Source organism: Dermacentor andersoni, chromosome 6, assembly GCF_023375885.2.
Source record: "Dermacentor andersoni chromosome 6, qqDerAnde1_hic_scaffold, whole genome shotgun sequence".
In the NCBI taxonomy this organism is placed as follows: domain Eukaryota; kingdom Metazoa; phylum Arthropoda; class Arachnida; order Ixodida; family Ixodidae; genus Dermacentor; species Dermacentor andersoni.
The window spans coordinates 17,064,281-17,079,099 of NC_092819.1; the positions used below are offsets into that span (position 1 = coordinate 17,064,281).

Sequence of the window (14,819 nt, forward strand, 5' to 3'; positions counted from 1 at the left end):
GCGCTCAGCAGCCCAACACCATAGCCACTGAGCAACCACGGTGTGACTGCCGTGAGAAGAGGAGCGGCATGACCAGCGTGGCGTCGGGAATAAAATGTTACTTGTCCAGTTCCATTTCATGCTCAGAAAAAAGTACTCATTGAAATTACCATTGACAACGATGGGGGCGGTCGAAAGGTTTCATCTTCACTCGACTCGCCGCTGCTCACGCTTTCGCATTTCAGCACTTTCCTGATCGCGTAGTGCTGTGCTGGTTTTGCTGGCTTGCGAAACTCGCATAAACTGCAAGCAGCAGAGAATTCAACTTCCATGTGATGTCGCGGGATGCCCGAACGGTTTACGCCACTTGACCAAAAAGCAGCTACAGTGGCGAATCAGCTGCTGTGTCTTGGATCGGTGCAGCTGTCTGTTGGGCACCGTTTTACTCACCGGCGGCAGCAAAGGGCGGTAATGGCATATGCAACGTCACCACTTTGAACAGAGCTGATGATCAACTGACAAGGGAGATATTGGAAGCGCTTGAGATCAAGAAGCGTGGTGTTGATTGTATCAGTGAAGCCTCAGTTTCTCTTTCGACAAACGAACTAGCGTATCTTGAGAGTGACACTTAGAAGTTATTCTATATCTTGGCTTCCTTGTGCGATGCAGATGACTGCCCTGTTTATTCTTGTTGTTTTGATCCTTGACAGCAGCTATATATTACTATGTCAAAAAATAAAACACTCAGTTGTTAGTGCGCCTACGTGCTTGTCTCGTGTCTCCTTTTTTCGTGTGTTGTTTTATTTGGCGCCGTCTTTGTAATCATGCTTAACCAACTAGCCCACCAGCACATGCTCAGTCACTCCCCCGGCTGTGCAGTGGGAGACTTCAATTTCAATAAAGGTATTCGGACCCTTCAGATACAATTTTCTCGTAAATTAAGTCTCTTCTTGGCACTAAACAAGCGTTTTTAGGTTTCTGGAATGATATTTAAACAGTCCACGTATTTGCCGTTAGTGTCCCTTTAACCTAGTCACATCTTCCTTTCAGCTGCATTTACACTTCAAGCTTCATGCTTGTAACTGCCCCTGTCTGTTTTATGCCTAACAGTCTTGTCTTACATGTTAAAAGATGCAGGAGGAACAGTTACAGCCATACTTAATACTTACACAGTCACAGTCACAGCCATACTCACAGCCAACCATTAATTTGTTTCATAAGTGCACCTTAAGATCCTCGACCACACTGTAGCTCTTCGTTTGTTTGGGCCATTCTCAAGGATAGCAGTGAAAAGGTTCGTCATTGTGAGCTCAATATGAGACACTGCCCAATCACTTGTGCCTTCCTGGCGTGCACAGTGCAAATTCAATTAAACATTTCTTTCACCACTCACCAGCACTTCATTATGATGCAGACACAGAAACCAGTCAACATACAGTAGCAGCCTCCCCCTCTATCACAGCCCACATATATCAGATGCATCTTGGGACATGGCATGAATGCTCAATGTGCATTACTCACCTTGCAGTAGAAATCGCTACTTGTGCAGGATGAGTGAAGCAGGTAAGCCCTCACAGAAGAAAGCACTTGCTCCAGCAATGAGCCGACACGCAGGGCCTTTAGCTGTTCACTCTCCGTAAGACAGGGAAGCCTTGCCTCCAGGCACCCATGTCGCAGGACAAGCTGGACTCTGAAATGCAAAAAAAAGGGGGGGGGGAAAGAAAAAAGAAACAGGGCAGGCATTAGGTAGAAGGGCACGTTAAATAGAATAACAAAGGCTCCCTAAGATACTGACCTCATGCCTATGGCTTCAGCCTGTGAGGACTGCACTGGCTGAAGTGCCAGCCTTGATAACAGATCAGGAAAGTGGCAAATGTCCAAAGGCAGATCCTCCTGGAGTAGTGGTGCATCTAAGTGGGAAGAAATGCAAGGGATATGGTTACTCCTCAATTAAATGAATTTGAGACTGAGGACAAAAACATTGTTGAAGAGAAAGTTTAAATAACCCCTTAACTTTCGCCCATTCGGTGCCCAGATGTGCCTGGTGTTCCGAGGCGTGTTTTCCTGCTTCGCTTAGCGCGCTCCGTGCAGTAAGAAACTCGCTCTAAAATCTGTTACAGACATCAAATTTAAAAAATGTTTCATATATTTTTTTACAAAAGGCTTGCACATCAGATGCCGTAAAGAAATTGCAAAGTGAGTATAAGAAGTTTAAAACGTGCAGGAACACAAAGTACAGCTTTGCGTTTTTTGAACTCGGAACGCCTCTTGGACTTCTGGACTTGGTCTTAGAAACTATGCACAACCTCGAAAAGTTCTGTTACACAATGTTCCGTGGTCTCTTACACAATCTTTGGTGCTACTTGTGGTAAAGAAAGAGCCTATTCGGAAGCCTGTATGCTCTTTTTGAGTCTGGTACTCTGGTTGCAACGGCTTCAACAACAGGGCGAAGTCTGGCAAGGGCGAAGCTTTCCATTGTTTTGCTATCAACTAGTACTGAAAGTGTGGACAAGTATATCCATCTAGTGCGCAAAACCCAAAACAACTAGAAGATAATCTGCAGTGTGCTTCCATTTATGAAAAACTTGTCAAAACAGCTGCTCTAAAAGTGGCCCGGGCAGCGTCGGCCAACTGCACTTTGGCCTCTTCTGGGCTGACTGGCTGAGCACAGGCTGGAAAAGCAAATGGATTAAATACAAGGGCTGTATTCCGGACCAATCACTTTCAGTGCACACTGATTGACATCCTTCTCACAAGTGAGGTATAGACCCAGACACCAGATTATGCAAAATTGAAAGTATTCCCTAAAGTGATCAACCAAGAATAGGGTCCCAGGAGCTAAGATTTAGCCATGCGATTACACTCAAACCTCATTATAACGAAACGCAATATAACTAAATAATGGACACAACAAAGTAGATGAAATTCTCCTTGAAATCCCCATAGAGATCCATGTATTCAAAACCTCATTTTAATGAAGTGAAATTGTACGGCCAATGGATATAACAAACTAGGTTCATTTCCAAAACCAAAAAATACCTGACCATTGCGTGCCGAGTACATCACTTTCCGTGGGCTTCAGCACTCATTCACTATGGCAGTTTAAAACTCCCGAGCCCTCACTTCGAATACGCTGTCGAGCAACACTGGTCTGTCTCACCGCCACGTGTAGCTGCACACCTGCACACAAGCAGCAGCTACGCTGGTGACCTCCAAGATCGCATTGACATCAGTGCAATCTTGGAGGCCATGAGCTGGTTTAGCCAATCCGGCGTGGCGAAGTTCACTTGCCTCCTCGATCACACAGCATGGCGTTTTGTTGGGTGCCTCAAGCTGCTCGACCGTGACAAGCCAAGTGGAAAGCGGACATGAAAGAGCATCACAACGGAACTGAAGGCAGCTATCTAAAGGTTGTCACATCAGGTGCTAATTAGCATGTTGTGGAAATTAAAATTAAATCACATTTTTGGCCATGTAGCGGTTTTGCAGGCTGCAGAGTCGTCTTCCTATTTCTATGTTTACAACTGTGCCCCCCATTGGGTATATGTGGCAGTAAATGACAATAATGTATATAACGAAGTAACGGATATAACAAAGTAATTTTGGCTTTCCCTTTAATTTTGTATTAACGTGGTTCGAGTGTAATGCTATGTTCATTTAATAAACAGCCCTACTGGCACAGTGCCAAGAAACATCTTTAAGTAAGCTTTCTGTAGAAATATAGGCAATATAGGCAACAACTGTAAGAGAAATGCACAGAATCGTTTTACATAGCCCTCCAAGCTTAGGAAGCATGCAGTATGTGAAACTCACTGCAGGAAGGACACTAATAGGGGGCTTCTGTGCACAGGAGCACTCATGAGATTTCTACACTGTTGTGCCCTGTGCAGCCTAACACCATAGTGTTTCTTTGCGAGAGTACATCAAATCAGTTGTCTTGCCATTGCCATCATACTACTGCTGTTACTTTCGTTGTTGCCTTGCTGCTGTCGTCACACACATGCTCATGTACACTCACTATTGCTTGTCTTACGCAAGCACATTTGTCCACCTGGTAATGCTTTGCAAAAGCCCAGACAATGCTTGATAACCAGCTACCTGCAAAATGCTTTGCATAAGATCGATTCCTAGTGCATGGAATCTGTGCACTTTTGGTTCCTTATACTACCGCAACAATTTACTATTATGGACAAATGACACATAAAAGGATACCACAGAAAATTGGCAACTTTCAAAAATGGGATTTCAAGCAACTACTTATCCAGTTGTTAAAAATGACGTAGGCCTGAAACAAAGTGTAGAATATTGTTACGGAAGGATAAAAGAAGAGAGAGGAAGAAGATCGCAAGACGCTCACTGCTGCGTGTTGTTGCTAGTCAGCCATCTTAACCCCATTGACTCTGTTTCTATATACATTATATATACAGTCTGTCTATACTCCCAACATGCCCGTAACATATTGGTAGGAGGTGCGGGGTACCACGGTTGGAAATCGAGCTTCGCAGTGCACGTCGCATCACCGTCCTCAATCACAAGAGTGGACACCTCCACAAATATGCTGACTGCCTCTCCCGTCACCCCGTGGATCCCCCTGATCCTGTTGCACATGATCCGGTGACCTGCGTGATGGCTTTGACTGACATGACTGACATGCGCGCTGAACAACAACGCCACACATGCTTACAGTCCATCATCGCCAGAGTGCAATCTGGCAGCACTGACGGCACGTGCCGCATGTTCGTGCTGCATGACGGCATCCTCTACCGCCGCAATATCAATCCTGATGGCCCCGAGTTGCTCCGTGTCCTTCCTCGTCATCTGCGATCCATCGCTCTCGAATAACTTCACAATCCAACGACAGTGGGACACCTTGGAGTTTTGCGAACATATGACCTTGTGCAACGCCAGTTCTTCTGGCCGGGTCTATACTGCTATGCGCGTCGTTATGTCGCAACTTGCGAATTGTGTCAGTGCCGGAAGAAACCTTCCCTGCCACTTGTTGTACGACTCTATGCAATTGAAGTTCCCTATGAACCTTTCTTTCGCGTAGGCTTTGACCTGCTTAGCCCTTTTCCGACGACGACTAGAGGGAATACGTGGATAGCCGTTGCTACTGATTACGCGACACGCTACGCGATAAGAAAGGCGTTGCCGATTAGTTGCGCAACTGACGTCTCCGGTTTTCTCCTTCCCAACATCATTCTCCAGTAGGGTGCACCTCGACAATTACTTAGAGACCACGGCCGATCGTTCTTGTCTAGGGTTGTGGACGACCTCCACCGCCTACCACCCACAAATGAACGGTTTTACGAAAGTCTCAACTGAACATTCGCAGAGATGCTGTCGATGTACGTTTACAAAGATCACCACGACTGGGACGCCATTCTGGCCTACGTGACATTCACGCACAACTCGTCCCGACATGACACCGCAGGATATTCACCCCTTTATCTTTTGTATGGTTGCGACCCCACATTGCCGTTAGACACTATCCTACCTTCTGTACCATGCGTTGCCACCGAGACACTTGTGAAGTCATCGATCGCGCTCACATGGCGTGTCAAGTCGCCCGATCTCGTTTATTAGTCTCGCAGCATATGCAAAAAGAGCGTTACGACCGGTGCCATCGTGATGTTCAGTTCGCCCCAGGTGCTTGGGTGCTCCTTTGGTCACCATGTCGTCTGGTCGGCCTCTGCTTCTCTCTAGCTACACAGGGTCTTATGAAGTCCTACGTCAAGTTAACGACGTCAATTACGAGATCGCACCGTTACAGTTTCATCCATCCTCAAGTCCGTCGCCTATTGACATTGTGTACGTTTCACAGCTGAAGCCATACTTCGCTCGCAGTTCGTCGCCTACCATGTGCCGAGATGGTGCTTCAGCAACTGGGGGTCCTGTTACGGAATGGTAAAAGAAGAGAGAGGAAGAAGATTGGGAGACACTGGCTGCTGCGTGTTATTGCTAGTCAGCCATCTTAACCCCATTGACTCTGTTTGTATATACATTGTAAATATAGTCTGTCTATACTCCCAACATCTCCGTAACAATATGAAAACATGCTGACATCACGCAAAGGCAGAAATGAAATAACGTACTAAATATTTATCCTTAACTTGTTATGCTTTTCATATGTACAGATAGTACAGGACATTCATGGAGCCAAAGTTACGTATTTAAAAGAAGGTTTTCCTTTTTGGTAATTACATTCATCTGTAATGAGGGTAAATTTGTGACCTGTGGTGAGAGATGTGGGAAGGCCGGATGGTCCTTGAAGGGCAGCCAAAGAGTGCAGCATGGGCTCCACATGCTGCTCAATTATGCTGAGTTGCTGCTGGGACCCAAGGGCGTCGCCCAGCTGTCGCAACCACTGCAAACGCTGGCACCAGTCACCGTGACTAGCCCGCTCTAGCAGTAGCAGGCATGCTGTGTCCACCACTTTCTCAGGTTCCATCTGCAGCTGCAGCGGCAATGGCAGTGCTCCCCTGCAAGGAACATGAGTCAAATTCATTCCCTTGTGACAATGTTTGTAATTCAGAAGTTTTTATTATGTCACGCACACTTTATATACGTCGACATATTCATACAGATGAACAGAAAGATTGTCACATTAAGGGGTAAACCAGCAAAAACAGCAATGCTAGTGTGGCAGACTAAAGAGGGAACGTGGCAATGAAAACGTTTTTTTATTAATGGGAATAAATTGACGAAATCTGGCATGTAGATGTGATTTGTTATGCTGATATCACAATTGAAATCAGTTTAGTGCTATCTATTATAGTTTTCGAGTTACAACACTTGACAGCCTCTAATGGTCATCCTCAAATTAATTAATCAAATAATTACACTTAGGTTCACCAAGATTTTCACATCAGCATGTTCACAAAAGTCCATTCTGTGCAATAAAGCTACTGGTTTATTTTTTAAATGCCGAAATGAGCATAAATTCTTTTATAAAAACGAACAGATTTAAAGCACTCATCAATGTTTCAGGGCCTAAGTGAAAAATACAGAATAATTCTGTGTTCATTCAATGTGAAATGGCACTGGGCTGACTGACAACTGCACAAAAGGCAACTGCACAAAAAATGAAAGCTGAGAAAACGGAGGTCAAGGTTTCATTCGTTGTAAACATTTAAATCTTTACTTTGAGCACCTAAAACCCGCCTGGGATGTAGTCGTTAGCCTGTGAGGACACATTTTCTTTACATTTTGATGTAGGTAGTTTTTCGTTTCTTTGCAGCAGTTTGATGCACCTTAGTCGCCTTTTCAATGCGTCATGCATCCATGCGTTGTGCAGAGGTGGATGACAGCGCATTCAAAAAGACCGCTCTTGTCTCCTCTGGTTGCACAACCTCTTCATTATTGAGAGTTGGAGCTGAAATCCACAGCTAAATAATTGATGTGAAAATTTCTGCTCTCGCCGATGTCATGTTGCCATCACGACCACACGCGAACGCACCGTCACCATGACCCATGGATGCGTCATCAGCACTGCACACGGACACGCTTTCTTGGTCACCCACGTGGGCCGGTTGTGCCTCGTCAACACGGTTGGCGGCATCCGCTTCTATGAGTAGCTTTCGTGGTCTTCTGTACGCGTGAGCCATTCGAAACTTGCTTCCTTTGGGGTTCATCACAGAACACATGCGTTAAGCTGCCATGATCATCAATCACACTGATCAGAATGCAAATGCGCCCGATAGAGGTTCATCTGCAATTCAAATCTACAACAAGTAATAGGAGTGCGCCGTGTGCACCACGCGACTACTGCACCGAATCGCAGTGCCGCTTTTGCCTTATTTTCGCTTGCATTTGTTGGTTTATTTTTCGGTGAAGAAACACATAACTAGGGCTATCTTGAGCTCCAATCTCTCCTTTTTACGATGATACCAAGATGGCAGTGCTGCGTCAGCGGATGGCTGAACGATCTTCGGTGTGACGGCGCCTTCTTAAGCCCAATTTTTCCAGAATTTTTGATGACAGCACTCTAGAAAAGTGTTGTTTTCTCAATTTGTACCGCATGTTTTGTTATAATATTTCACCACGAGGTAAAAGGTCCATGGATCGCAAAAAGTAAATAAATCAGAAAATTGAAAATTTTGAGACTTTGACTACTTCAATTGCCATGTTCCCCCTAAAGGGCCACTAAAGATAAACACCAACTCCATTTGGACTGACAAAGAATTCGTTCAAGAGGTGCATTATCGGAAGAGAAAATGAGGGCTAAAGCTTAATTTCTATAGCGTTGCGCAGAAACCACAGTGCTGGTATATCAGTTTAACGTCACAGATTCTAGCATATTTTTTCGTGTTTGGGCTGTTTAGATGCAATATTCAGTCTTTGGCTCCTTTAGAATAAAATGTAGTTCATATTTACCAATAAATAAATTAACTAAGCCTGAGCAGGCGCTGTCAAAATCCACAATATCATAGTGAACAATGAACAATGAACAAATGCTTACTAGATCAACACGCTTTTATTTACTGAATGAGTGAGCAAACCCTGTTTCTATTTTGCACAAAAGCAGTGCGGAAGCTGCAATTCTCGTTCTCTCATGACTAAGTGGTGCTCGAAGCGCCGAAGGCCTCATGATTTACTTCACAGCTTAGCCGCGGCGCGTGCCTTAATCTGAGACACACTTTTCACTACCGTGCACATATACCAATTGCTTTTTCATCAGTGAGCTGGTCGCCAGCAGATCATCCGTCCATTGCAATGTGGCCGGTGCCCTTCATCCTTGACGCCTTTGCGCCAAGTCAAAACGAAACTACTCTTTGCCACAACCACTATGAAAGAAACCACAGTTGCTGTCGACGCGATCATGGATGGCAACTACACATTTATGAAGGCAAGTGGCCGACACACATAGCAAGTCAAAACAAAACTACTGTTTGCCACAACCGCTGCGGATGAAACCGCGGTCGCTATCAACACTATCACAGACAGTGATTGTGCAGTTCTGAAGGCATGCAGCCGACATGCTCACCAATTCAAAATGTAACTACTGTTTGCCGCAACCACTGTGGACGAAACCGTGGTGGCTATCAATGCGATCATGGATGGTGACTATGCAGCTAGGAAGACAAGTGGCCAATGTGGCATTATGCACGGTGGTAAACGAAAGATTAAAGGCTTAAAAGGCACAAAAAAGTACGAAGCGTTCCGTCATTGCTGTCACTCACATACCATTTTCTATGATGAGTATATAACGATGCAGAGTCTGCCACTTCGTTTCGGTAGGATGTAATGCCATTTTTGCTCTATTGCGTCGCACATTTGCAGTGCTCTACGCTCACTGAGCTCCGAGAGTTGTTCAAATTAATCGATGTGCAGAAAAATATGTCTGAATTAACAAAAGTTTGATTGCACTAAAACATGCATACGCCTGCCGGGACCGGAGGATGAGCCCGAATTACCAGACTTTCTGAATTTGAGATTTTACTGTAATACTGCTTTGCTTAATATTCTCTTTAGTATTCCTTTAAAAGACTTCAGGTCGACATTGAATGAAATGGATTATACATAAGAAGGGAAATCACCCCAAAGCCATATCGTGCACTATAGTGGAAACTTGTTTAACTGCAGTACCTAGGAGGGTCGGAGGCAGATGCCAGAACTGCACACAATGGCAAACTGTCTCTCCAAATTTCAGTGACAGTGCTGTGCTGTTCGAGGCACCAAAGGGGCTGTGATGCCACCAGGGAGAGAAGCAGCTGCTGGTCTGCAGGAAACCCGTGGCTGTCCCAGGGTATGCTCAGGAGAGACTTGCAGGCCACCTGCAGAGAAAGCAAGGATGGGTAAAAGCAGAAAATGTGAAATGATATGCTTACACCAAATAGCTATGCTTAATAACATGCTTGTCTTAGTATTCTGCTCTTTGCCTGGAACATCCTGACGATTTATGAATTTTATTGGCGCAAGGGCAAAATATGGCCAAAGAGCACCATGGAATCCTGGAACATTAAACTAAATCTTCCTGAATGCCTATCAGTTATGCAGTACAAGAATATTTCATAGTCAGACACTAAGAACATTTAGGCATGAGCCAGAGTGGCCTGAAGCATTGTTTCTCAAATGTGCTTCCTTAGCTTAAAGGAGTTTGCCACAAATTCAGTAGAGGCTCAAGAAGCTGCTTGAGAACACTCTTACAAGCTCGCTGTTATGTGGCTGGAAAAATCTCATGCTAGTGCACGTTGTGCTCATGCCAGGCATGACAAACACAGGCACATAAGGAGTTTCAAGGCATTACGCGACCAGGGCAATACAATAGCAAGACAAAATATTGTGTGTTCCATTTAAATTCTGTACAGTTGCCATTTGCTGCAAGGAGATGCACTCTGTTTCTTGCACCACAAGTATATAAGGTCATTTTTGACTTCAACAAGACCAGTTGGTAGTCTGCACTTACACTGTTTCTATGTGTCTTCTTATGTGGTGTCTCTTTCTTACATCGTGGACAACCTAATCCTTCAAGATGTTCTCAGGCAAAACATTATTTCATTTGCTTTCCAAATACAGTAGACTTCTATTCTTTCGACTCCAGCTAATTCAATTTTTCGGCTAATTTGATCCTGACCTAAGGTCTAGGCAGGTGCCCATATGTTTCTATGGGCACAGATGCACATTATTTCAGTCTCCAAATTCGCCTTTGCTATATAATAGAAATTTGACTGGTCAGCTTCACCGCAATACAGCAGTGTTAAGCGGTGAATCATACAAAGAATGGAAAGGAGCCAGTGTTGCAACACATTGTACGCATTCCTTAATAATACACACATGCATGTGCCATCTCCAGTCACAGTATGAGCAGCTAGATGCTAAATAAGCATACTGGCAGCTATTCAGAGCTGTTTCTGATGCTTCTGTGGTGATTTGAGCCCTCGTTTCACCCACTAATGCGTGTCTCATATACGGGACCGCTAATAGAGCCTAGTACGCGTTCCTTAAGTATAAATGTCATGTAAGCGATACTTCACGTGACCAACACGAGGGACCGGATGTAAATGGCTGTTGCATCCACTAATTGTCTACTATTCAAATCCCATGCGCGCGACGACTTTGAGCTATCTCTCCCAAGAGCTGCCGGTATGAGGGCAGCAAGCACATGCTGAAACTGGTGTGACGCAAGCTTTAATACTGTATCGGGGGCGAGGTCCACCACTGGAAAAGCTGGCGCCACTGTCAGTGTGATGTGGCATGAGGGATCCCGTGGACACAGCTGTTGCGTCAGCTGCTTCAGAACGCCGAAGCGAGCTGAAAATGAAAGCTTAAAGTCGCACCTGCGCCGCGGTTCTGATTAAGTAATAAGGCTTTACCGCCTTGGGTGTCAACTTGGCAACACCTGAAACTACTATAATAGGTAGTGGCTGCCTTTGGAGGCATGCAGCTTGGTAGGCTACTGCTCGGTGCCACAGTGCTGGACGTACGTCAGCCTTATTCACACGTAGCTGCAGGGCAAAGAGCTGCATGAAGCTTGGTTAGCGAAACTTAGAACCGGCAGACAGCCATCGGCTACAACTCGGGTATGCAAACAAGCACAGACGCGAGGACAATTTCTGCTACGGCGCTGGGACTGTGCAATGTTTGGTGAGTAGCAGAAAACGCGCACTGAGACCTATGAACTTGTTGATGCTAGATACTGGCAAGTTCACTGGAACGGGAAGGGAGCGGTAAGACGCACATTAAAGAAAGGCACGGCATATGATCATGTTTGTATTATGAATTAATGTACTGGATTACGAAAAAGAAGCAGAGGGAAATCGCATGCTGAGAAGACCGATAAACATACAGTGCGATGCAACTTGAGAAATAATACTGAAATGTCCAAGAATTTAGAAGACAAAAAAAGATTGAATCATCACGACGGCACATCACAGTCGCTGTAGGCATCGAAATCTCTATTAAGAAATTATTTTTGAACAGTTCTGACAGTGTCCTCGCAACAATGGTTGCTAGTGTACTGTCAAATGTTGCAACAGTGCAGTTGTGTTGTTAAAAATTTTATTCAAACAAAGGTGTTCGGTACACGCAGCCCCTGGGCCCCCGCACGACCGTACTCCACTCAAGTGTTTATGTTCCGTAGGTCCATAACACTGGCAGCCCGGCTGGTCGCGATGGTCTGCATTGCTGAGTCCTCAGAGCGGAGCACGGTCTCCCAGTCCTCCCACGATGTCAGGTGCTCAAGGCCCCGTGGCGGAGGGTCCGCCGGGCAAAGCAAGAGGATGTGGATGGCGGATGCGAACAGTTTGGGACAGAGGGCTCAGGCGGGGGTGAGGAAAGAGGGATGGTAATGGGATAGGGTGACAGGGGAGGGGAGTGTGTGGGTCTGAAGTCACCTCCAAAGTGTCGCATGTCTGTTGTCTAGGGATGGGTGAGGTGGGGGGTAGATCTGACGTGCGGCTCTATAAGCCTGCGTCAGATCGCTGAAAGAGTGCATGCGCTCCTTCGTGAATCCCGGATCGGAGGCCACCTGAGCCCAGTTAATAGAACCTCAGGCTAAAAGGCTGGCAGCCTCGTTTCCGGGATTCCCGGAGTGCGCAGGCACCCATATCAGCTCCACATGGCGGGGTGGAGGTGCAACAGGCGAGTCCAGTATGCAAAAAGCAGGAACATGGACTCGGCCTTGTGCAAAATTTAGTACAGCTGTTTTTGAATCTATTATTATGTACCGGGCTTCCGTATGGGTGATGGCAATGGCAATCGCAGCTTCCTCTGCAGCTTCTGGAAAACTGTGTGGTGGGGAGGGGTAGTGTGATGAGTGGGGAGAGGGAGGAGTCCACCATGGTGGCAACCGCTTGCTCTCCCAAGCATGGAGCGTCCACCCATACGGCGTCCGGTTCAGGGCCGTAATAGCATTGGAGCGCCTTAGCTCGAGCTCGGCGGCGCTCCTCGTGGTGTTGTGGGTGCATGTTCCTCGGGAGCGGCTTAATAAGCAGCTCCCGGTGAAAGTGGCGTGGGGTGGCGAGTAGTGTAGGGTCGTTGGCCGGTATCCGGATCCCGAGGATGTCCAGGATGTGCTGCCCAGTGAATGTCTGTGTCAGGCGAATGTATTGCGCCTGTCGGTGGGCTTCTACAAGTTCCCCAATAGTGTTGTGGAGGCCCAGGCCGAGTAGTCGGTCTGTGGGTGTGTTAATGGGTAGCTTTAGTGTTACTTTGTACGCCTTGCATATTAAGGCATCTAGGGCATTAGTATCATGTCGGGATAAGTGTAAATATGGGGTTGTGTAAAGCACACGGCTGAGGATGAAGGCATGGACGAGGCGACATAGGTCATGCTCTTTCATGCTTCTGTGGTGGGCTGAAACTCGGCGAATGAGGTGTGAAATCGCACCTGCAATCTGCTTGAGTTTCTTCAGGGTGGTGGTGTTTTTACCATCACTCTGGATATGGAGTCCCAGTATGCGGAGGGTTTCAACCTCCGGCACTGGGCGTCCGTCCAGCTCGATCGTGATGGGGGAGCATGGGGAGCAGTGATTACGAGGTACAGTGCGGCCTAAAGCTCACGACACAGTGCGAAAACGCGCTCACAGCGAAGGCAAAACATTGTGCGCGGACATGCATGCGGACGCGCAGCCGGTCACTGCAATGAGGCTTCATTCTGTTATGCCCCATTTGTTTACACAGACAACCCACTATAAGAACATATTTCACATAGTTTACTTTCATCATTTGCCTACCTTTCACACAAGAAGCCGGTTCGGGAGACTCCATCGCAGAGACCGCACGTAGTGGTGTTCACTGTACGTATTCGGTAAAGAAATAGCGGCTGTAAACGATTCTGTGCTTTCAGTTTGCCTAAGATTACTATATTGACAGTCAAAAACTTCCCTCGTTTTGGGTGTGCCTTCATAAATGTCCAGGAGGGCTGCCGCGTGGTGTTTTTATTGAGCGCCGTAAGCGAACCCTATGAGGCACCGCGTGATCCCTCATGCTACGCAAAGGAGGCACTTCCAACAGATGGCGACTCCGTAACTCCTCGTCCCCAATAGACTCATTTAAGGGCCACACCCGTGCAAGGGCCACACCCCCAACTTGGGCGCCCAACATTCGGAAAATAAATTTTCCAGTGGAGAAAAAATCATGTTCTATGCCCCGATGCCGCACGCTGCATACTTTCGCGTACAACTGCTAGATGGCTAGAGCTGTGCGTTGACCTCTGATGCAATGGTACATCCGGGGAACCAGTGTGTGCACAAGTTGCCGGCAGCGGTGGCACCATTTTGACCAAAAGGTTCGGTCCCGTGTAAGGGCTGCACCTCGTCAGAATTGTGAAAAAAAGTGCAGCCCTTATATGAGTCTATATGGTAACTTAAGTTGATTTGTTTTGCTGTAAAGAGGAGCATAAAGTCATTCTGTAGGTTTTCTTTATCGTTACGAAAATTCGTTTGCTCGTACAGCGCAATGACCAGCAGTACTTGGCTGCAGTAGTATGCACATTGTCGTTTTCCTATTGCATAGTCTTTAAAAACTGCAACAGGAAATATAAACGGAATTGTGCTGGTGAGCAACACCGAAATATGATGCCTACGATGCTGCCAGATCGATACATGATACTTCCTTTGGGCTACCTGCAGCAGGGAACGGTGGTGCATAGGTTATCACCTATTAAAAGCAAGCAGTACATTTTCAATGGCACTACGGTCCATGCGCTGTGAAACAGATAAGGGAAAATGCTTATTGCAATAAGGTTAGCGGTGATAGCTGTGACTGCAATATGCTACGACCCAGGAGAAGATTTGCTGGTACCGGAATAAGAAACTTAATGCCCACCAGTGTTTTATGATGCGAGACAGGCAGGCAAGTATTGCGGGGAAGCTGCTGTGGCAGGTGGCTATTGTCCT

The 14,819-nt window shown here is 46.3% G+C and overlaps 1 protein-coding gene across 1 annotated transcript in view; it reads right to left on the minus strand.

Moving 5' to 3' along the window:
- The window catches only part of LOC126521268 (midasin), a 386,114-nt gene that overhangs the window by 173,631 nt on the left and 197,664 nt on the right, over window positions 1–14,819 (minus strand). The window contains exons 36-39 of the mRNA XM_050169921.3: window positions 9,568–9,755; window positions 6,214–6,461; window positions 1,775–1,889; window positions 1,501–1,669 (exon numbers count right to left, since the gene is read on the minus strand). Of these exons, the coding sequence (XP_050025878.1) occupies window positions 1,501–1,669; window positions 1,775–1,889; window positions 6,214–6,461; window positions 9,568–9,755 (720 nt within the window). The remainder of the gene's footprint in view (window positions 1–1,500; window positions 1,670–1,774; window positions 1,890–6,213; window positions 6,462–9,567; window positions 9,756–14,819) is intronic.